Source organism: Sturnira hondurensis, unplaced genomic scaffold, assembly GCF_014824575.4.
Source record: "Sturnira hondurensis isolate 20B ecotype Veracruz unplaced genomic scaffold, ASM1482457v3 Scaffold0015596, whole genome shotgun sequence".
In the NCBI taxonomy this organism is placed as follows: Eukaryota; Metazoa; Chordata; class Mammalia; order Chiroptera; family Phyllostomidae; genus Sturnira; species Sturnira hondurensis.
The window spans coordinates 10,864,195-10,889,196 of NW_028088227.1; the positions used below are offsets into that span (position 1 = coordinate 10,864,195).

Below are 25,002 nucleotides of genomic sequence, written 5' to 3' on the forward strand. Positions count from 1 at the left end.
GTCTGGGCACCCCATGACCCAGTGAAGGTGACACATAAAATTAACCATCACAATATATTTGTCCTCCATGTGGCAACGTTTGCCCTCATGTTCTTTAGATGCTTGCAGTAGTCCATCTATCCCTGTTTGATACCTGAAAGTCCAAGTGCAGGAAGTAATGAGTTTCCATCCTGGTCACCTTTTGAAGAGAATCTGGGGAAGCTTTGGAAGAAGCTGACTCTCCCTTAGACATCTTTGCTAGGATGGTGGTCATGTGCCCAGGAGAACCTTACTATGATTAAGAGTCAAATGGTGGAGTCAGGAGATGGATTCAGAGGGTATGTGTGACTCCAGAGCCTGAATTCTTCCACTGTAACATCCTACCTCCGTACCTGTGGGTACAAATGCCGGCTTTGCTACTACCTGGCTATGGGAAATGGACAGGTTACTTAACCCCTCTGTGCCTTAGTTTCTTAAGTTTTTTTTTTGAAAGATATTTTTTAGAGAGAGGGGAAGAGAGGGAGAAAGTGGGAATTCTCAATGTATGGTTGCCTCTTGGGGCAACCTGGGCATGTGCCCTGACTGGGAATTGACAGCGGCCTTTTGATTCAAAGGCCAGCACTCAATCTACTGGGCCACACCAACCAGGGCTAGTTTCTTAAGTTTTAAAGTAGGGATAATGTTAGTACCTGCCTCATAGGGTAGTTGTGAAGATCAAATGAGTGAATATAGGTCAAGTACTTAGAAAAGTACCTGGCACTTGGTAAAGGTTAGCAATTGTTGTTACTAGCTACATAATCTGGTCTGTTTATGTAACCTGCAATCCCAACTCTCTGGTCCAAATTATAAACCTCTCTTAACATGACTTATAGTTTCCTAATTGGTCTCTCTGTTCTACTTTAAAAATTTATATAATAATGGCTTTATTGAGATATAATTCATGTACCATACAACTCACCCATTTCTGCTTTTAGTTTGCATTCCTACCGTTTTATTTGCTATAGGGTAATCTTTGAAAAGATAAATCAGGTCACGTCCCTGATCAAAGCCTTTCACTTGTTCATTATTCTACTTTAAACACCCACAGTATTTACCATGTTGTGTAAGACCCTGCATGATCAGGTCTTGGCTCTCCTTTCCAGCTTCATCTCGTGGCAGACTATACCTTATTCATTTAAATCAGCCATATAAGCCTTGTTTTATTTCCTCAGAAATGTGAAGCTTTTTTCAGTTTTTACTTAACGGTTTTGCCAGAGCTCTTGCCTCTGCCTGGGATGTTCTCCCAGTTCTTCAGAGCTGACTCCTTTTGGCAATCAGGTGTCAACTTAAATGTCACTTTCACAGGAAGTATTTTCCTCATAATTTGTAGGAGTTCCCAGCCATTCCCTAGATAGTGTTTCTCATACTGTAACATGTATGTGAAGCCCCTAGGTATTTTGCTAAAAATACAAGTTTTGATTCAGACTCATGGGGTGGGACCTGCAAGTCTGTATTTCTTTTAAGCTCCCTGGGGGTGTCCATGCTGTTGGTCAGAGGCCCTAGAATATCATGTGTTTTCATCAGTGTACTGATCACTGCTTGATTCTTTCTTGCTTCTTCATTTAATTTTTTTGTTCTGCTTGATTAGAGTGAAGCCTCCACGAGGCAAGGAATTTGTTTTCAGTGTTTTTTCACTGGTGAAGAATAGTACCTGAGATATAGATGATTCTCAACAAACATTAGTGAGTGATGAATGAACAAATTTATCCATGGGTTTTTTAGTTATTTGTATACTAGGATTATTGTGAGGATTAATAAAAATAGTTATGTTAAATTTCCTAACCTATTTTTGGCAGACAGTAGGTGCTCAATAAATGTGAGCTGCTATTAATAGGCTTTCCTTCTAAAACGCTTAAGTTTTGACAGTTCTTTTTAAAATAGTGGTTCTTAACTAGTGTTTGTTAAAAAATTCGATTACAAATCTGAAGGAGACTGTAGTATATTTAGAGATCTTGTCCTGGAAAAAATACTCAAGTACACGTACATAGTATTTGCTTTTAATTTCAGAAGGCTGCTAAAGGTGGACCCTGTGTCAAGACCTTGTTTAAAAAAACTCTTTTGTATATAACAGTTCTTCTTAGAGCTATTAGTGACAGTTTGCCTTTAAAAATTTCTTTTATACTTGTGCTGTTGAATTGCCTCTTCTATTTGCCTTAAGGCTACCATGTGGCATTAAGAAAAAGTATAGTTGTGGTTTATTATATTATTGATTCATGTAGTGAGATTTGTTAAGTAGAGCATATTAACACACACTGCAGAACTTCAGTTTTTTGTTCTAAACTTCTGTCCTAAGATGAAAACTTAAAAAGTGGGGGATATTACTTCTTTTTCTTGCTAATAGTGACCCTGGAAACACAGTGACCCTGGTATATGGCCCTAAAACCTATTGGACTTCCTGTAAGAATTGCGAAGTACTAAACCCCCAAAGTGACACAGGGCAAGAAGGGCAAGGGATGTCTGTATGCCCAGGGAAAGTGGCCTTATGACAGGAAGCAGAGAGGCTATGGTGGGCAGACTAAGCCAATTTTCTGGAAAATGGCTAAAACTGCAAAGGATATTGTGCTGAGGCTTGAATGCATTGAGCCCAACTGCAGACTTGGCTGTTAGGACATGCCAGCATTTTGAACTGGGAGGAGATAAGAAGACAGAGGCCCAAGTGAGCCAGTTCTGAGTTCTTTTGTTTTATTATGAGGGAAGACATTGAAATGTTATGGTTATGTTTACTTCAAAAAAAATATTGGGAAATTGAAATAATCAAAAATACACTATAATCCTTGGGGGAAACTCACTTTTCCTCCTTGGGGGAATTATAAGTACTTTTAAAAATGCTATCTAGAAGGTTATTATAATTGATTATTAAGATTCTAAGACATAATGATAATGACTAAATATTATAGCAAGTCAGCTATGGAGTTTGGTGGGATCTTTCTAAAATTGAGTTTAGGAAAAAGTAGTGAAATAAAGGATAATATTGAGGTACTAGAATAGCACAGACTTTTGGGGCCTTTCAAATCTTCCATTTATGTGTGTAGATTCGTGTATGGATCTTCAGAATGTCATTTTCCCAGTGTCCATGTGGAGTACAATAAGACAAATTAATACAAATCAAAATAATATGGCAGCAGCATCACATAATTTGTGTACACTGATGTAATAACAGATTTAATTTAGTGCAGCTTTTGAGAAGTCTTTTGTGTTTCAATTTATACAGCTGCTATCCAGGCCTATGCTGGCCAATCTCTCAGTCTGGAGTGTCTTGCCTGACTGATTCTCTCTCTTTAAAGATTTTGTTATTTTTTTTAGAGCAGTTTTAGGATCACAGCAAAAGTGAGAGGGAGGTACAGAGATTCCTCTTTATCACCCCCCTACCCCCGCCTTGCAAAGGCCTCATTATCAACATCTCCTTCCAGGGTAGTACATTTGTTGAAAGTGATGAACCTACATTGGCACATTTTATTAACCAGAGTCTGTAGTTTACAGTGGGTTCACTTTTGGTGTTGTACATTCTATGGGTTCAGACAAATGTATTATGACATGTATCCATTATTATGGTATCAAATATTTTCATTGCCCTAAAAATCCTCTGTGCTCTGTCTATTTATCCCTCCTCCCTAATTCCCCCTTTTCTACTACTGATCTTTTTACTTTCTCCAGTTTTCCGGAACATCATGTAATTAGAAAATATAAGCTTATAGTATATAGCTTTTTCGAATTCACTATTTTACTTAGTTGTATACATTTACGTTTTCTGCATATATTTTCATGGCTTGATAGTTTGTTTCTTTTTAGTGTTAAATTATAGTCTACTGTCTGGATATGCCAGTTTATCCATTCACTTATTGAAGGACATCTTGGTTGCTTCCAAGGTTTGGCAATTATGAATAAAGCTGCTATAAGCATCTGTCTGCAGATTTTTGTGTGGACATAAGTTTTCAGCTTCTTAGGGTATATACTGAGTAGCATAATTCCTGGATCACCTGGTAAGATTGTGTAAGATTGTGATAGTTTTGTTAGAAACCTCCAAAGTGTCCTCCAAAGTGGCTGTACCATTTTGTATTCCCATCAGGAGTGGGTGAGGGTTCCTGTTGCTCCACATTCCAGCCAGCATTTGTCACCATTCTGGATTTTGGCCATTCAGATAGGTGTGTGGTGGTATCGTTGCTTTAGTTTGCATTTTCCTAAAGATGTATGACCTGGAGATTTTTTTCATATACCTCTTTGCTAGCAGTATATCTTCTTTGGTGAGGTGTCCATTAAGGGCTTTGGCCTATTTTTAAAATCAGATGTTTTTCTTGTGAGTTTTAAGAGTTTTTTGGGGGGGAGGGTATATTTTGGATAGCAGTCCTTTTATCAGCTAGATCTCTTGCAAATTTTTCTCTCAGTCTGTGGCTTGTCCTCTGATGAGACTATGGCATTGTCTTTTGCAGCACAAGGTTTTAATTTTTTTTTTAGGTTTTGTATTAAATGGATTTTTAAAAAGATTTTATTTATTTATCCTTAGAGGGGAAGGGAAGGAGAGAAGGAGAGATATATCAATGTACGGTTGCCTCTCATGAGTCCCCTGTTGGGAACTGGCCTGCAACCCAGGCATGTGCCCTGAGTGGGAATCGAACCAGGATCGTGTGGTTCGCAGGCCTGCACTCAATCCACTGAGCTACACCAGCCAGGGCACAAGGTTTTAATTTTAATGAAGTAAAGGTTATCAATTATTATTTCATGGATTGTGCCTTGAAATATCTAGGTGTTTTATATCTGAAATATCTAGGTGTTTTATATCTGAAAATCATCACTATACACCAAGGTTTCTTTGATGTCTTCTATTTTTCTCCTGGGGTATCTTCTAGGAGTTACATAGTTTTATGATTTACATTCAGGTCTGTAATTCATTTCAAGTTAATTTTTGTGAAGGGTGAAATGCCTGTGCCTAGATGGATGCAGGTGGATGTCCAGTTGTTTTTTTTAAAATGCAGGTGGATGTCCAGTTGTTCTAGTACCATTTGTTGAAAAGATTATTTTTGCTCCATTGTATTACCTTTGCTCATACAATGGCTGTATTAATGTGGGTCTGTTTCTGGGCTCAATATCTTGTTCCATTGATCTATTTGTCTATTCTTTTGATTATTGTAGCTTTGCAGTAGGTCTTGAAGTTGGGTGGTGTTAGTCCTCTAATTTTGTTCTTCTCTTTCAGTATTTTATTGGCTGTTCAGTGTCTTTTGCCTTTTCATTTAAACTTTAGAATTATTTTGTTGGTCTCCATAAAATAACTTGTTAAGTTTTTTATTGGAATTGCATTTAATGTATAGCTCAAATTGGAAAGAACTGACATCTTGACAATATTGAGTCTTCCTATTTGTGAACATGGAATATATCTGCATTTTTAGGTTCCTCTTTGACTTCATTCATCATAATTTTGAAGTTTTCCTTCTAATAAGTCTTGTACATATTTTGTTAGATTTATACCTAAGTATTTCATTTTGCAGGGCTGCTAATATAAATGGTATTGTGTTTTTAATTTAGAATCCCATTTTTGTATATTAACCTTGTATTCTGTAACCTTACTATAATTGCTTATTAGTTCCAAGAGTGTTGATTCTTTTGGATTTTCCATGTAGATGATTATGTCATCTGTGAACAAAGATACTTTTATTTCTTCTTTCCTGTTCAGTATGCCTTTTACTTCCTTTTTTTGGTCTTATTGCATTAACTAAGACTTTTAGGATGATATTTACAAGGAGTTATGAGAGGAGACATCCTTGTCTTGTTCCTGATCTTAGCTTCTAGTTTCTCACTGGTAAGTATATTAGCTATATGTTTTTTGTGGATATTTCTTTATCAAGATATGGAAGTTCCTAGTTTATTCCTAGTTTACTGACATTTTAAAAAATCATGAATGGGTGTTGGATTTTGTCAGGTGCTTTGTCTGCATCTATTGATATTTTTATGTGATTTTTCTTCTTTAGCCTGTTGATTTAATGGATTACATGAATTGTTTTCGAATGATTTTGCATTCCTGGGTTAAATCCCACTTGTTTATAGTGTATAATTCTTTCCATATATTGTTGGACTTGATTTGCTAGTATTTTGTTCGGCGTTTTTGCATCTATGCTCTTGAGAGATATTGGTCTGTAGTTTTCTTGTAATGTTTTTGTCTGATTTTGGTATTAGTGTAATGCTGGCCTCATAGAATGAGTTAGGAAGTATTCCTTCTCCCTCTAACCTCTGAAAGAGATTGTAGAGAATTTTTGTAATTTTTTCCTTTAATGTTTGGTAGAATTTAATAGTGAACCCATCTGGGACTGATCTTTCTGTTTTAGAAGGTTATTAGTTATTGATTCAATTTCCTTGATAGATGTAGGCCAATTCAGATTATTTGTTTCTTCTTCTGTGAGTTTTGGTGGATTGTATCTTTCAGGGAATTTGGCCATTTCATCTAGGTTATTGGATTTGTGGATTGAGTTGTTTTTAGTATTCCTTTATTGTCCTATTTATGTCCATGGGATTTACAGTGATGTCTGTTTTTCATTTCTGATTTTAGTAATTTGTGTTCTTTTTCTTTTTTCCCTAGTTAACCTGGCTAGATGCTGATTTTTTCAAAGAACCAGCTTTTGGTTTTATTGGCTTTCTGTATTGATTTTTTTTATTATCAATGTCTTGGGTTTCTGCTTTAATTCTTATTTCTTTTCTCCTACATACTTTTGGTTTAATTTGCTCTTCTTTTTCTAGTATCCTAGTGTGGAAAGTCAGATGATTGATTTTTCTTGTTTTCTAATACATGCATTAATTGCTATAAACTTACCTCTAAGCATTGTTTTTCTATATTTTACAAGTTTTGATAATTGTGTTTATTTTTATTTAGTTCAAAATATTTTTACATTTTTTCTTGAGATTTCTTTTTGACCCATATGTTATGTTATATAATTTCCACATATTTTAGTATTTCCCAGTCTTTTTGTTACTGATTCTAGTTTAATTCCATTGTGATTTGAGAGCTTACATTCTATGATTCCTGTGCTTTTACCTTTGTTGTGTTTTGTGGCACAGAATGTGGTTTGTCTTGGTGAATGTGAACTTGAGAAGAATATGTATTCTGCTGATTCTGCTGTTGTTGGATGAAGTGTTCTGTAAGTGTCAATTATAGCCAATTTGTTGATTTTATTAAGTTCAACTATGTCTTTTTTGATTTTCTGTGTGTTGGATCTGTCCACTTCTGCTAAAGGGGTGTTACATTTCCAACTATGATAATGGATTCATCTGTTTTTCCTTATAGTTCTATCAGTTTTTTGCCTCACATAGTTTAGTTTGATGGCTGTGGTTAGGTGCATATGTATTAAGAATTATTATGTCTTCTTAGAGAACTGACTTCTTTAACATTATATAATGTCGTTCTTTATCTCTGACAACTTCCCTTGCTTTGAATTCTGTTCTGTGTGAAATTAATATAGCAACATCTCCTCCTTTCCTTTGATTAGTGTTGGCATAGTATATTTTCTCTATTTACTTTTAATCTATATATGTCTTACATTTAAAGTGGGTTTCTTGTAAATAGCATATAGTAGGGTCCAGTCTCACAATCTGTCTTTTAACTGGTGTTTTATACCATTGACATTCAAAGTAATTATTGATATAGTTGGGTTAATATCTACCATATTTGTTACTGCTCTCTATTTGTTGCTTTTGTTCTTTGTTCCTATTTTGTTATCTACTGTTTTTCTATTTTGCATTTTTCCCCCCACATACAAGCAAAAGTTTACTTAGAAAGTCACAGAGGTAGAAGAAGTGAGCCCGCTGGGCTGTGTGGACTCAGGAAACAAGTTACAGAGGCAGAAGAAGGGCCGTTGGAGCTTAGGAGAGAGAAAAGCAGAGCGGATGTGCCTGGGGTAGGAGTGGGGCAATGGTACAGGTGTGATTTAGAGAGAGGGGGAGAGAGAGGTGCCTGTTTTGTGGTTTTAATTGCACATTTTATGTGATTCCATTTTCTCTCTTTTCTTAGCATATCAATTAAACATCATTTTTAAACATCTTTCTTTAGTAGGTGCCCTAGACTTTTTGATATAAATCTACAACGGACCCAAGTTGACTTTCAGATAGTGTAAGAACCTTATAGTGACAAAATAATTCTAATTTCTGCTATTATCCATTTTAATTTGGGCCTTTAATATTTACCACTTAGAATAACCAGTTTCATAAGTAGTCTCTCGGTACACAAATTAATTTTACTTACTATTGCCACTTAATCTTAATATATTACTGATGGAATATTTTTGTCTCTTCTACCTCCACTTAAAAAAAAAACCTTTGATTTCTCCCTATTTCCCATTACATTATCTATTACATGTGATACGTACTCAGTCATTTCTTGTGTCAACAAATGCATTTTGGAGAGTAGAGAGACAGTGGTCTGGAATGTGGGCTGGGGCCCTATGTGGATTCCTTGAACCCCAGGATGAGGATACTGTCTTTGCTGGGGATTCCCATGACTACCCTCAGGTTTGGTGATTTAGAGGACTCACGAGACTCACCATATAGTTGGGCTCATAGATATGATTGATTAAAGGATACAAAGCATAATCAGTAAAGGGAAAAGGCATGTGGAGCAAAATCTGGAAAAAATTAGGTGCAAGCATCTATCCAAGAGTCTTCTCCCAGTGCAGTCACAAAGAAAGAATGTGCTTAATTCCTTCAGCAACAAAATGTGATAAGTGGTGTGAAATGTTTTGTATTTAGGGAAGTTGGCTAAATACTCAATGCCTAGGGTTAGGGGGGCGGTAACATAGGCCTCTCTACCCAATATGTGCTAAAATTCTAGACTTGTAGAAGGAACCTAGGTGTTCGACATGAACCACATTGCTGGTTCATGGTACAGACATTTATGCCCAGTGGATAACACTTACCATTTCTGGGGATGGTAGGAACCCTCTTGGAATCCAAGTTCCCAGCCAAGGGCTCACCTTTGCAAGCAGGCTGTTCTAAGGGGAGTAGTCTCAGGCATGCACACAATTTTTTTCATGCTATTCATACTTAATGTGATCTATAAGGTGGGAAGGTGGGTTCAGGGGCTGCTTTGGAAATTGGGGTGGTATGGGTATGGGAATGAGAGATGTGAAGAAGGTATGACTTTATGTCCCCCTTCCCACTTTTCTCTTTTAAAAATTTAGGATTCCATGGAAGGTTTTGTATGTAAAATAGGTGCTACTGTTAATATTATGTTTGAAAGCCATTCCTTTAAACAATGAGCTGAATTTCAAGCAAAATGAGAAAATCACATTTGAATTTTAGCAAGATCATTCCTGTAATTGATTGTAGAGACTTTAGAGATTGTGGTCTTGGTAAATTTGGGCCAGGCAGTGATCAGAGGCAGGGAGGCTAAGTTAGGGATAATGGAGTCTTAGCTGGGGTACTGTAGTATGAAGAAGGGGAGAAAGAAATAGTTTTGAGAGTGCTTAGGATGTACAATTGAGTAGCGCTGATGACCGGTTGAGGGCCTGGATGAGGGCTAGGGAAGGAGACTGTGGGATGGAGTGGGGAGGAGATTAGTGTTACTCTTGGATTTCCTACCTGGTTGACTCCAGAAAATTAAAGGAGAGGGTGGAAAAGAGCATTTTCTATAGTGTGAGATTCTCAGTTCTTCAGTGCTAATAGGTATCCAACAATTCAGTTCAGTTCTGACACTACCTGAGTTGTAACATCAGATCCCACAAGTTAAAAGGGCTCAGTTCTACAAGACTGGTCCCATTTCAGATGCCAGCTGCAATGGGCTGTCCAGGCTATGCACACTTCTGCATGGCCAACTACAAATTCAGGGGTTCCCGTAACTTCTCATCCTCACATTTGATAATTTGCAAGAAATGTCTCACAGATCTCAGAAAAATACTTTACTTATGTACCAGTTTATTATAAAGGACAATTCAGAAATAGCCAAATGGAAGAGATGTACAAGGCAAGGGGTAAGAGTTTCCTTGCCCTGCGGTGGCATACCTCCTTCGCAGCACTTCTGTGTTCATCAGCTTTTGAAATCCCATGCTCAGGAGTGTTAATCTCTAGCCTCCACTTTCTTTCCAGGGGGTGAGTAGGTGGAGATGAAAGTTCTGAGCCTCTCTATACCTGGTCTTTCTGGGGATGAGCCCTGTACTGAAGCTATCTTGGGGTCCTGCCCTGAGTTTCCTCACTAGCATAACTCAGGTGTGATAGGAAGGTGCTCGTTATGATAACAAAAGAGACTCAGAAAATTCTGGGGGTTTAGGACCCCTGTGCTAGGGACTGTGGACAAACACGAAATATATTTCTTCTTATACTCTACTTGTAAATGTCTCAAATTGCTAGAAACATTCACAGAATTCTCAATTAGGCCTCCAGTTTCTACACTGAACCCAAGCCTTGTTCCTGGTCCTGTGAGGCCCAAGGTTCCGGGAGACTCTTTGGTTCTCTTCTGCAGGCTGAAAGCCCCCCATTAGTTAGGGTGCAGTTAGGCCTCTGTAACAAAGACACTCTGAAATACACTGCTTGAAATGTTAGATAGAAGTTTATTACTCTTTACATAAAAAATCCAAGCAGGTGGTCCAGAGCTGGTTTGGCAGCTCTGCATTGTTGGAAAACTTTGCTTTGTCAGCATTCTGCGTGCCTCTCCTTGCTGGGTTGACATTTCCAGCTGCACTCATGCACTTTCAGTCCAGTCAGAGGGAAGGGAGGAAAAGGGAGGTGAGGGGGAGGTTGCTTTTGCCCTTTAAGGGCATGTGGCAGAGCTGCACACATTTTAGCTCACATCCCATTGGTTAGAGCTGGTCCCGTGGCCATTGGGGTTGTAAGAGAGGTCAGGAAATGGAATATTTGGTGGGGCAGGCTTGTACTCAGCTAAAACTTCTATTCAGGAAGGGAGAACAACTGTTAGAAGATAGCCCTGCCATAGCCCTGGTGTTCATAGTTTATTTAGAATTTTTTCTCTTGGGAAAAAGATGAGAATAACATTGGGACTATTAATTTTATTCTAAAGTAGTTTTCATATTGAAACAAAGGAAACATGCAAAATCCTTTTCTAAAAATATGCGCCAGTTTACTGCTGTTTATTCTTGCTTCTAGTCGGGGGCAGGTGGGCAAGAGGAGAGCAATGGGGGAAAAATTGAGTCAACTGTAATTGAACAACAATAAAAAATAAAAAGATATGGAAAAAAATGGTAGTTACCCACTCATTGAACCTACTACCCCAGATAAGGAATGCAGTTATCATTGGGCCTTATCGTGGCCAATCATTTCTTTCCCAGGAAGGCCAAAAAAGGGATCATAACACCACCCTGCTTAGAATTGGACACTATTGTGTCCCAGCTATTTGTGTTCAGCCCAAAGGTATGGCAAAGAGAAGGAATCTCATAAGCAGGGGGCTGGAATCATGTAGTAATGTCTCAGTGTTGTGTGGTTTTGGATAGAGAATAAAAATGCAGTAGAGAACCCTTTGTGACTAGTCTCCATATCTCTGCCTTGGTACTCAAGAACTAGAATTAGGCTTGACTCAAAACCTTGCTGTGGGGAAGATCTGATGAACTCAGATGGCTCGTTTAAGGGAGCAGAGGCAAAGCAGAGACTGTACAGCAGGTTAGACTTTCTAGAAGGATTATAATGATAACCTAATGGGTTTGGATTTCTTCCCTTTTATTAAAATGAGATGACTGTAAATATGTTGTGCAAAATTGTTTTATAATATTTTAATGAAAATGACATTTACAGTAACTGCTCAATATATTTCTTATAACTGTTAAAAGTTTTAATGTGATCATTAAACATTGTAGAGCACTATGAAATATCTTCATTTAAGAAAGTCTGAAATTGTGTATATATTTTCGTTTATAGCCTATACAGTTCAGACACTTGAGAGTATGCCTCCAACTGCGGCTACAGAAGCTTATTTGAAAGCTCTGGCTGTTTGCCATGGACCTCTGGACCACTATGACTTTCTGATCAAAGCTCGTGAGTTAAAGGACGACGAACATCAAAGAAGAGTCATACAGTGCTTGCAGAAATTGCATGAGGACCTTAAAGGATACAGTATAGAGGCAGAAGGCCTTTTTTCAAAGGTGAGGTTTATGTGATGCTAAAGATTAAACAGTTAAAAGCATAAACATTTAATAAAATGGATTAAATGTAGTCAGGTACAACCCTGAAACAGATTGTTGATTTCCCACCAGTTTCTTTAAATAAGCTCTGTTGGATCCCCATATTTGACCTCTCAATATTCCATAACTTTTTTTTTGCCTTGGGGGGATTCAAATTGCTTCATGGTTAGGTAATGATGGATGCTGTCCAGTCAAAATGAAAACTTCTGCTCCATTCTAAGCTTCCCCTTTCTCTTGCTTAGGCATGGCCCAGGATCAGCAGTGGAGAAGGGGAGTAATTTGTTCTTTCTCCCCTCCTTTCTCTGCCTGCCTGGCTTCTCTAGGTTCAGAATGAGAGGGGTAGAAGATTAGAGTGAAATAGCAGAGTCTTAAGTGACCAGTTAAGGGCCTTTGGTGTTGACATGCTAGCTCTTTGTTTGGGGTTTCCCTGAGGACCTTCCCAGTGTTCCACTCTTTGACCTCTTAGGACTCTGGCAGAACACCCCACACCTCTGCATTCTACTGGGACCCTTTTGGACTTGCACTTGGCCTTCTTGGGTGGAGTCCTTTCAGGAAAGCTCTAGCCAGATCACCTTTTATGGTGTCCACTTAGGCCACAAGAAGCATAACATAACATCTTTCCCCAACTCCTATGGCATAGTCAGCCTCCTGCCCTTGGACTTCTGCAGAGAGAAGTAGGCACCAGTCTCTGTCTTTGTTCTGTATTCTCCCTTGATCCTGAGGATGTGTCAAGTTCTTCTTCCATGAACTCTTCCACACCTTACTTTGATAGCTGACTATGGATTTCCTCACCTAAGCCAGCATCCTGCCCGTCTTATTATGCACTCAATCCTCATCTCTTTAGATGCTTCTCTTTGGGTACCCCTGTACTTGGTATGAGGTTTATCCTGGGAAAATGCCACAGCATTTCTTACCCAGTGAACAGCTTTCTACCTTAATGACTTTCTTCAGTTCCACTTTGGTTTTAGAGCTGATTTTTCCTTTTTTCTCTTTTTAAATAATTCCTGGGTAGATATGACTAGTGCCTCTCTTAAGAGTGTAGGAGCACTTGTCTCCCCTTATTCTCAGCTTTGAGCCTCTACTAATATTTTTAAGATTACAGGAAAATTCCTATTTCCTTGCTTGTAGAGCTCAATGTTCTCAGTGGTGTCATCTTCAAATTATGAAGGATAGTAATAGTAATGAGTTAGAATATGGTTTAATCTAAGAAACTGGTTTTCCTTTAATTGGCCAGATCACTGCCCCTGCCCCTGCCATACAAATACTCATTTAGTAGAAGGTTTTTAGAAGAAAGGTACTGTATAACAAGTGTTTGTGGTACTTTATTTAAAAACTGAAAGTAACTCTACTTTTTAAAAAGCACTGAGAATATAATTAAAATTTTATTTTTATATAAAGAAAAAAGCTGTTATCATGTTAATATCTTTTAGTTAAAAGGAATGGAGGTTTGTTTAGGTTACAAAAAGAAATGGAGATTCAGTATAAGACTACATATGCAAATAGCAGCAAAGGGTGTCTTCACCACAAAGCCAGGCCTTAAGGAGCTTGAACCCACAGAATCAGTGGCTCTGAAAGCTTTGCTGATTTGAAGGCCGTCATAGCAGGTACTAGTTACTCCAGTGCTCTTCCATTCATGCACTCCTCTTCCTCTTTTGTTCCTTTATCCCCATGTCCATTTTCACTTCTATTTGTTTTACCAACTTATATCTGTTGTTTAAATCTCCAAGTAAGAATTTGATGAGCCAACCAATCACTTCATCAGTGTTTGGTCCAGCTTTCACACTGGTTTTTTCAGAGGTTACCAGCCAGTGTAAAGGTTGGATCTCTGCATAAGTTACCACACAGGTCTCTTGTAAACATGGCAGTTCCCCTCAGATGTAGACCAGGAGTATGATAGCCACTGTGGTCAACTAGCCCAGCATAATGGTTATAGGGAATAATGATGAATTACCCCTTTTGATGGCTATCCTTTATTGTTTGACTCTTTTTAGGGGTGTTCTCCCACACTTCCACCTTTGATTTCTGAATTGGCTCTGTTGGGTCTGTCTAGTAAATAACCCTGGTTTTATTGTGTAAGTTGTAATCTTATGTAAGGAGATTGGACATGTTAGGTAGTTTCCAATGTATCTAATGAAAGCTTATATTTATTAAATGCTAATGCATATGTGAATAAATGTTTAGTTGTTAGATCAATCTCTTTGTGGTAGTATTTGTCCTACTGTAATTTCTTCAGCCCACCAAATCCATTTTTTATAATATTTTATTTATTTATTTTTAGATAGAGGAGAAGGGAGGGAGGAAGAGAAACATCAGTGTGAGAGAGAAAAACATTGATTGGTTGTCTCTCGTAAATGCCCTAACTGAGGACCGAACCCGCAACCCAGGCATATGCTCTGACGGGATAGAACCCAGTGACCTTTCGGTGTGTGGGATGACACCCAATCAACTGAGCCACACCAGGCAGGGCAACCCACCAGACCTTCAACAGTGAAAGTGACCCAACTGTCTAATGTAATTTGAGGAAAACATCTACAAAGCTTTAGTTTTTGAAGATTGTAAAGATGCCACAGACCTATTTCTTCTAAAACATAAACAGTTGTATGCCTATTATCAGAAAAGGAAATGTTTTTTCAGTGATAGAAGAACTTTATTTATACAATTTATAATTTTGATAAATGAAATCTATGATTTTATGAACATTTGATTTTGTTTTTAATAACAGATGTTTAAACATTCATTGTACTAAGAAACTTTATGTACAGCTAAGCTGCAAAATTAAAATAAAATACACCTTCACAAAATGCCAAAATTATTAATTAATGTGATAAAATTGGTGGCAGATTGTTTGGCCACTTTCACCTACCTACATAACAAGATTTTCTTTAATAAAAATTTCAAAAAGTTACAAGCAGATGACCATGCTATATGAGTAACAAACTATGAAGAATGAGTATATATGAACACTTTACTTTTGTTATCAATAAGACTTACAACCAGGTTAATCTACACATTTAATATATGCGTAATTGTTATTGTTCTGTGAGGTAATTAGGCATAAATGCTAGTAGTTCATGTAAATCACTATAATTAGAATGGCTTTTACATAGCCAAATCAAGCATTTCTGGAGTCTGGGAGGGAGAGAATTAAGTGGAGTGTGGAGCTACTTTGAAAATCGCTGTTTCCATTAATCAGGTACACAGATTGCCAGGCCTTTTTGTCTTTTAGGGGGAGAAATCATTGCCCAAGAGACCTGGGAAGGGGCAGGGGTCACAAATTCCTTCCCTTTTTCTCCTGCTCTCCACAAAATATTTTATTTTCTTCCCCTATGAGAAATTATTATTTCCAATTTCTTCATATATCCCACTATTTTTTAATTAGATACCTTTCCTTGCCCTCCCAAGAACAATGCATATAGCAGGTAGACAAGAACTGCCCTGCCTTTAATCCGGCTAACCTAAGGTCTTGATGCTTTATTGTCTTGGGTCCTAGCACCTGGAAACTGTGAGTAGGGTTCCTGGAATTTGGGCTGTGGACTTTTCTCTCAGGAGATGCGGGAAGCCCTTTTGTTAGTTATCTAAGAGTCTTCAGAAGGGCCTCTAGGCAATGTGCTGGTTCTTCCTCAATTCTTCCCTTCACCGCTCCTGCTAAGGGCGTGAGCATCTTTCCTCCATTCCTCTTCTTGGAACTGACATTCCCTGTAGGTAGAGTAAGTTGAGCATTGTGATTTAGGGAAAGCTTCCCTGATATCTGGAATTTTATCCTGGAAGATTGGAAGCAACATTGAGTACAAAATGCACAATGTCTATAGCTCCAGTTTTGCTAAAGACCAGAAGTAATTTTAAATGAATGTTTCTTGTGTCAAGCTTTTATGAAAGCTGAAGCAAAAGCATTATGTCCTAACCCAATGACAGCATTGTCTGAAAGGAAGTGAGATTGGGGATCAAACTACATTGTTTTTTGAGAACTAATACATGCCAAAGACTCATTTAAAATCTAAAAATGGGAAACAAGTATGGGGCCCTGCTTCAGACTCCAGAATAATTAGCCAATCTAGTCATTTACATCTTAGGTTTTGTCATGGTTCCAAAGGTGAAATTATGCCATCACTATAAATGAGAATAAGTCCTTTTAAATGAATTTAATAAATTATTAATTAAATAATTTCAATAATGTATTAAACAAATAATACATTATCTATTACACAATTCATTAAATAAAGCCCTTAAAATAAATTTGAAGCAAGGGGTAGAGCCCCATTTTGTAATGTTACGATTGGAATTTATCTGCCACTATCAACTAGAGCTGACTGCTTGGTTATGGCAGCAGAGTTGTATAGCTCATAAACAGGCAATGGTACCGTGGCGTCTATGCTGAGTTTCTACCTAAGTCTCTGGGTGAAAGGTCAGCAAATATTTCGTGTTAAGGACAACATGGGAAATTATTTTAGGTTTTGGGAGCCATAAATATGACTTCTGTCACACTATTCAGTTATGCCATTGTCAAAGTGGTCACAGGAAATATATAAATAAGTGTATTCCAATAGATATTTATTTACAAAAACAGGTGTCAGCCTGGACTGGGCTCACAGGCCATAACTGGACCTCTACTCTAGATGACTGCTACCTGACTAAATTTGAGGACTGGTAGGAGACCATTAATTGTATTTAAGGTTTACTTGAACTATACCTAGTCTAGCTTTCCAACATGATCTCCTATTACTTCTCTTTATATGTTCCTGCCTGTAGTCAGCAGAACTGTTTTATTCATTGTTCCATTATATGAACAAAGTGGTCCATCACATATATGGAAACTTGAAATGTGAATGAGTTGGCATTAAAATTAGTGTGAAAAAGACTATTTAATAAGCAGAGATGAGACAATTGATTATCTATATTGAAAGTAAAATAAAGTTGGGTACCTACATCTAAACAACAAATAAATTCTATAGAATTAATGTACTAAATTTAAAGTAAAACTTTTTGAAGAAAACACAGAGGAAAGTTCTTTATGAACTTAGGAAAACAAAGTATTTCTTATACAAGATATGAAAGCCTGAATTATAAAGGTAAAGAGGGATATATGTGACTATACTGAAATTGAAAACTTCTAGTCAATAGAAAGCACCAGAGAAAAGTGAAAAGGCAGACCACAGACTGGGAGAAAATATTTACATCAAAATAGCTGGCTACAATGGCTATCTAGAATATACAAAGGACTCCTACCAAGTAATAGGAAAAAGTTAACAAACCATAGAAAAATGGACAAAGTAGAGTCTATTTTGGGGGGATAACTCATGGAGACCACAAAAATTGATCAGTAAATCAGAAGGTATTTCTAAAATAGAATGTTGCATAGCATGGGGACAAAACCCTCAAAATCAGGGTTGTTAACTCCTAGGAAGAAGGGCACAAGTTGAGGATTCATCTGTACCTAATGTTTTATTACTGAAATGTTGGAAGAAATATGTTAAAAGATAAAGATTTGATCAAGCTGGGTGATAGGTAACCAGGTATTCGATATTGTCTCTATTTTAGCCTGTTTATAATGTTCCATAGTCAAAATATTTTCAGTGTGATTGTGAGATATTTCAACAGGTTAGTTAGTTGTTTTTTAAAAATTATTATTATTTTCAGCACTGATGTTTGGGGGAGCTTTGTCCAGCAAAGCTCTCCTGGCTGCTTCAGATGAGAATAAGTCTACTAAGACATGATCCGCTTGGGGAGGAAAGGCTGCCCAGTCTCTCAGAGGAGAAAGGCCTTGAGCATCTTTCTCAAAGGGCTTTTATTGGGTTTAGTTTGCATAGGAATATAGGGAGTATACGTAATGTTCATCCATCTTTATCAGGCAGTAATGATCAAGGAATAGATAACATTCAAAGAACTGTGAGGGCTTATTCTGAGTCAGGGTCAGATAGAATGGCGTCAAAGGGCCATAACACTTTGGGAAACAAACTCATTTTATGCTTGGACACTTATTATTTAAATTGAGGACATTCTTAGTGAAGTAGGTTTCACAGAATTTTATGCATTCTTTCTTAGGCCTAATCATCAGTTCCTGCACAGGGCTGTACATCCTCCTGCATTGTTTCAGTCTGAATCAGGTGGGGGATCTGGGCAGCCAAGAGAGTAGGAGACCTTTTACAGACAGAATGAGAACTCAGGCTATGACAAAGCTGAGGGGGGAGGGTCCATCACCCCTTTTCTATAGTCCCCTAAGTCTTCCTCTGATGGCCCCTCCATGACCATGCCTGTCTTAGGTTGTTCCTCCCTTGAGGAATCTTACCTGTCATCAACTATCCAGCCATCTTGCAGGGGCCAAGCAGGGTGAAGTAAAGGAGGCAGAGGCTGTGCCCCTGTGGGGAGGGTAAGTTTTATCTCCTTAGTGGCTTATGGTCCCAAGGTCCTTTTACTCAGCCTTAGCCATGGGAGGTTACAGCTTCTGAAACCAGGCAGGGCCATTCCCAACACTGAGGAAGGTAGTTCCATTGTATAGCTGGGAAAAACAAATGACTTTTAGTTTTATAGAAGCACCTATCATAGATAGAATGTGTAATTCTTTGTTTATCAAGGACTCTGAATTATTGTGTATAAATTCCATTCAGCAAAAGGAGAGTTGGTCCTCACTGTGTGCGAGGTTTCATGCCAGGAGTTGAGGATACAGATGTGAATAAGATGAATGGCTTCCCATTTCAGTGATACCTTGTTCAGTGGAGAGAACAGTCGTAAGCTATTATTTATAACTCAGTGAATTAAGTACAAAAATTCAGGTGGTCATGAACTGCATATGAGAACAGTCTTTGAATGGCCACTCAAAAAGGATGTAAGTTTATTCTGTTTTACATTATTGCCTCACTCGGTATTTATAATTCTGACTCTCATGAAGAAATTTTATGAATCAAATTATTGATTTACTCTTGAAGGACTAGATTCCACATGTGGTTATAAACATCAAAATTAACAATATAAAACCCACAAAATATATATGGTACAAATTTATATATTTTTATTTTTATTTTTTTTTTAGATTTTATTTATTTATTTATCTTTAGAGGGGAAGGAGAGAGGGAGAGAAACATCAATGTATGGTTGCCTTTTGTGCGTCCTCTGCTAGGGGCTGGCCTGCAGAGAACTGGCCTGCAACCCAGGCATGTGCCCTGACTGGGAATCGAATCACCATCCTCTGGTTCGCAGGCCTGTGCTCAATCCACTGAACTACACCAGCCAGGGCATATATATGGTACAAATTTATATAGTTAACTTCATATGTATTAACTATTTGTTCCTGAGAAGGATCAGTATCACTATGTTTAAAACAAATTTTTCAACATGTTGTTTTTGTAAATGCCAATTAAAAATATATTCAAGTTATTTTCACCTTTTCTTAAAATAAGATACTGCTCTGGATATATAAAATGGCTTTGCATGGCTTTGCTGTTTCAAATGTGTCCAATTTCCTAATTGTCATATAATAGTTTCAATATTACATCAATTCTGCATTGTTTCTGTAGTGAGGGACTGTTAATTAAATTAAATGCAACATTTACTATCTAGAGATAATCATAAAATGTAAATAATTTACTCAGTAAGATTAAAATTTAAGTAAACTTTATAAAACACTTCTGAGAAATATTGTATAAAATTTCCATTTGGGCAAAGTATATGACTTAAATAATAGCAATTTTTTGAAACTAATATAGAGAATTGAAAATTACTTTTGGAGAGAGACAATAGGTCTCACGTTTCTGCTCAGGTTCAAGATGTTCTGTAGTAGGTTTGTGCAAGGACTGAGTCAACTCTAAAGGTAATTTTTTATTTTCAGGATGCATTCACTGTTGACAGTTTCTTGTAGGGCCTTCCAGAAATTTTCATTTCTTTTGTATACAGGGAGTCCACAGCATACACACTCCTGTTTTTGTTGTTGTTTTTGTTTTTACTTTAACACTGTGCCTAGGAGACAATCCCACATCGAAGTCTCTTCTTCTTATGAGAGCTTCTTTTTATTTTTTTCATATGAATACCCAGCCATTCAGTAGTACTCTGTCATATGAGTATGCTGACACATCTTTGTGTACGTGTGTGTGTACCCCTGTAGGATAAATTTTTACAAAAGGAATTGTTCAGCTCAATGCTATATGTACTTTGCATTCTGATAAACAATGCCACATTGCCTCAAAAAAGATCGCAGCAGTTCACATTTTTATCAGTTTATGAGCCTGTCTGTGCCCACATCATTGATAATACTGGATCCTTTGAGACTTTTAGACTTTTTTCATGCTGGTGTTTCATTCTTATTTTAAATCACGTGTCTTTTATTATGTATTAAGTATTTTCTATATGCTTAAGCAGTTTGTATTTGTTTTTCTTATTGTTTATAAAAGAAAGCTCTTTGTTTACTAAGGAAATAAGTTCTTGTCTATAATAAACATTACTTTTTTGCAGTTTATTTGTCTTTTTATCTTCCTTAACATTTTTCCCCACACAGAAATGTTTAACTCCACTCTTTTTAATGTATCTATTGTTTCCCATATGGTTTTTGAGTTTATGTTTTGCTTATAAAATATTATATTTCAAGGCTGTAAAAATACATTTATAGGAAGACATCTCTAAAGATGTTAATGAGAAGGAGTACAAGAGAAGTGAAAAATTTAATTTGATGAACCATAGTTCCCGAGAAGGTGGAGGAGAGGGGCTGAGATCCAGAAATTGGTAGAAGGTTGTATTGGGAGAGGAATGGTCTTCCTTGGTCACAGGAGGAAGAGAGGAAAGGATGGGCGAAGATATGGGTGCAACTGCAAGTTCATATGGGAAATGGGAAGTGTTCCAACCCAGGGCCTCTGTTTTCTCTCTGTAAAGAGGTAGGACACATGTGCTGAAAGTGATGGGGGAAGTGTAGTTTAGCATGAAGGGAGCTGAGAAGGTTTTAGAGCATCATAGCAGAGAAAGAGAGTGCACTAACCAGAGAAACAGTTATTGGCAGTGGGAAGGATTGGTGAGAGGGTACCCTCTGCAGGCCTCTCAGCTGTCTTCAGATGTCTGGGTGAACGTGATGGGAAGGTCAGTATCTTAGTGTGAGATTTTTCTATTTTTTAGCTATTTTCTATTTTTATTTCTAATTTTATTATATTACGGTTGAGTATATTGATTCTTTGGAATTAATTGATCTTTCATTTATGGCTTAGCATATGGACTATTTTTGAAATTGTGCTATATGTTTTTGAATGTGTTCTTGATTTGTTTGGTGTAGAGTTTTAGTTGTAAAATATCTTGAGTGTACAGTAGTGTTGTTCAGACCTTTGAGAAGGGTGTGTCAAAGGGTGCATGTTTCTTTTTTCATGGTCCATGAGTTTGGATGGAAGCAGTTATCAGTAAGCACGTGAAGTTTTCAGTCCTCATTGTAAGCGAATGGGTCTTGTGATTAGGCATGCAGAAGCAGGCAGTGAGTGGGAACTCCCTTGTGCTCTGCCGTACACCCAATAGATAAGAAAATGGAGGGTTGTAGAGTTGATGTGACTTACCCAGAGGCACATAGCTGGTAAATAGCAGAATCAGAATTTGTACCAGTTCTTTTGGGTTCAACTCCATTACCCTTTGGCTATGTCTTTCATGCTTAGCTGAGGTAGGTGATAGGTTACCATGATCTTCCAACATCATCCTTAAGTTTATCATCTGTACAATCTACAATGTAGTGTCATTGGACTCATCAAAAACCCATTAGGCCCTGGCCAGGTAGCTTAGTTGGTTAGAGTGTCGTCCCCATACACCAAGGTTGTGGGTTTGATCCCAGTCAGGGCACATAGAAGAATCAACCGGTGACTGCATAAATATGTGTAACAACAAATCGAGTCTCACTCTTTCTCTTCCCCCTTCTCCCTGCTCTAACATCAATATATAAAAATTTTTAAAAATCACAGGATCGGTATCATCATTTATAACTTTCCTAAGATACAAGTAACCTGACAAATCTTACACTGGTCACTGGAGAAACTTATTCATGTTCACATTTTCACGTGCTTGTCTAATGTTGCCTCTGTGCATTTTAGGGGTTGGGTGTGTATCAGAGTCTTGGCAGGAGGCAGGTCATAGCAGATGCTTCAAATAAAGACTGAATCAAGAGATGAGACTTAGTTGATTCCTCAAAGGAGACCTTACAGGCAGGAAGGGGCTGGAAAGAAGTATTCCAACTCATGAAATGCAAGGACCTACATCCAAGATTATTTTATCCAGCAAAGCTTTCATTTAGAATGGAAGGGCAGATAAAGTGCTTCTCAGAGAAGGTCAAGTTGAAGGAGTTCATCATCACCAAGCCCTTATTATATGAAATGTTAGAGGGACTTATCTAAGAAAAAGAAGATAAAAAATATGAACAGTGAAAAGACAACAAACTCACAGTTATTAACCACACCTAAAACAAAAGCAAACTAAGCAAACAAGTAGAACAGGAACAGAACCACAGAAATGGAGATCACATGGAGGGTTAGCAACAGGGGAGTGGGAGGAGGAGAAGGGGGGAGAAGGTACAGAGAATAAGTAGCATAGATGGTGGGGAGAAAATAGACAGGGGGAGGGCAAGTGTAGTTTGGGAAATGTAGAAGCTAAAGAACTTGTGATACATGGATGTGAACTAAAGTGGGGGAATTGGGGGGAGAGGGTGTGCAGGGTGGAGGGGAACAAAGGAGGGCAAATGGGACAACTGTAATGGCATAATCAATTAAAAAATATATATATTTTTAAATTTACTCTTTTATTTTTTATTTATTTATTTATTTATTTATCTAGTTATCTTTAGAGGGGAAGGAGATAAACATCAATGTATGGTTGCCTTTCGTGCATCCCCTGCTGGGAGTTGGCCTGTAGGGAACCAGCCTGCAACCCAGGCATGTGCCCTGACTGGGAATCAAACCGCGATTCTCTGGTTCGCAGGCCCGCGCTCAATCCACTGAGGTACACCAGCCAGGGCCAATAAAATGTATTTTTAAAGAAAGAATAGATGGAGAGTTAGTGTGCACAGGGAAGGCATCCAGCTGGCAAAGTCAAAGCAAAGCATATCCTTTTGTGTAAACCATAGTGAAGGTTCTTCTGGAAGGGACATGCTGGTGTCCCTAGGGGCTGGATTTAGTAGAGAAAACTGAGCAATCAGAAAAGTAGGAGAGGTTTCTGAGGCAGGTTGGAGTGATAAAAAACCAACAGTATTGCCCTGGCTGGTGCGGCTCACTGGATTGAATGCTCCTGCAACCCAAAAGGTTGCCAGTTTGATTCCCATGCAGGGCACATGCCTGGGTTGCAGGCCGGTTCCCTAGTTGGGGGTATGTAAGAGGTAGCTGATCCATGTTTCTCTCCCTCCTTTCCCAATAACTAACTAACTAACTAACTAACTAAAACCTTAAAAATAACAGCATTGTGTACTAGATTCTAGATTTTGCCCAAATATGAGTGCTCTTATTGGTACAGAATGGCATAACCTTGGTTTCTTTTACTTTCTCTGAATAAACTCTTCTCTCATTTACTGCATTTTGTTTTGTATAATGTGCACTTTTTTGCCCAAACTTTGAGGGGAAAAGAAGGATGCACATTATGCATGGGTATAGTGACCACCTACCATAGGTATAATAATGGGTATGATAGTCCCGTGTGTAATGCTCACAAAAATGTGGCTGCACATTATACATGGCAAAAACAGTGCTTTGGCTTATTGCGCACATGTCTAGGGACTGCCAGAGTTTAAAGGTTATCCTTCTAACTGGAACAAAGTTCAGGATGGCTATCTGGGTTGATAATGTTGGGTTAGACAATCATATATTTTACAAAATGTTCCCCCAGATATTTCTAGTACCCACCCAGCACCAGATATATTGAGTTGGCCAGAAAGGCCATTAAGTTTTTCTATAAAACAAGATACATTTTTCATTTTCACCAATAACTTTATTGATTCAGGTATTTTGAGTATGTTGGCTTTCTCCTACTATTAGTTTCTAGTGGGTAGAGGCCAGGGGCGCTGCTAAACATCTTCCAGTGCATGAGACAGTCCCACAGTAAAGAATCATTTGGCCAAAATGTCAATAGTACTGAGACACTTTGCAAAGCACTTTTGATATGTTTAATGAGTCACAGCACCTTCTCCATGCACTGCACAAATCGTTTTTTGGTTTCAGTTATGTTTTTACCTTCCTTAAAGTAATAAAGCATCATTCACCAAAAATTTTACCTGTTTTCTTCCATCTTCAATATTAAAATGGATGCAAAAATTTTACCAATTTTGATAAGCTTTTAAAAAGTACATGCTGATATGACAGCTGTCAAAATACAATCTAACAAAATTGTATCAAATGAAGTCAAAGCCATCTAAGCACTAGTAAAGCCACCCAATAATATAAGGTAAAGAGAAGTTCCCTTTTGTTTCTTTCCTGAAGCCCTTCCCACTCCTGTTTTGGTCTGGACTTGCTTTCTTGACCTGCTGTGCCACTGTGGTCCTGGAGCAACCCTCCAACTTACCCCGCTTCCTTCCCAGGATCCTCAGTGTTTCCTGGAGCCCTGCTGGGGCCATGTTTTTGAGATCCTGTGTGTATGGAATGTCAGTTTTCCATCTTCCCACTTGACGGGTAGGTTAGATAGGTTAGAAATCATTTTCCTTAAAATTCATTCAAAGTCTTTATCTGTTTGTGGTCTCTTCCCCCTGCCCCCCTCCTTCTTCCATTCCCTTGAATGTTTGTAGGATCTTCTTTACACCCCAGGAGTTCTGAAATTTCAGGTTTGTAACTTGATATGGGTCTTCCCTCACTGTGTTGGATACTCAGTCTGTCCTTCCAATCTAGAAATCAAGTTCTTTAGTTCTGAGAAAAATTTTTGCATTATTCCATAGATAACTTCCTCCTCTCTTTTTTTCTCT

The 25,002-nt window shown here is 37.9% G+C and overlaps 1 protein-coding gene across 4 annotated transcripts in view; it reads left to right on the top strand.

Moving 5' to 3' along the window:
* AFG1L (AFG1 like ATPase) overlaps nt 1–25,002 on the top strand; it is a 192,190-nt gene that overhangs the window by 23,756 nt on the left and 143,432 nt on the right. For 3 of the 4 annotated variants that reach the window (XM_037064995.1, XM_037064997.1, XM_037064996.1), the window contains exon 2: nt 11,857–12,080. The exons of the other annotated variant lie outside the window; for it this stretch is intronic. In XM_037064995.1, the coding sequence (XP_036920890.1) occupies nt 11,857–12,080 (224 nt within the window). The remainder of the gene's footprint in view (nt 1–11,856; nt 12,081–25,002) is intronic. 4 annotated transcript variants of the gene reach the window in all.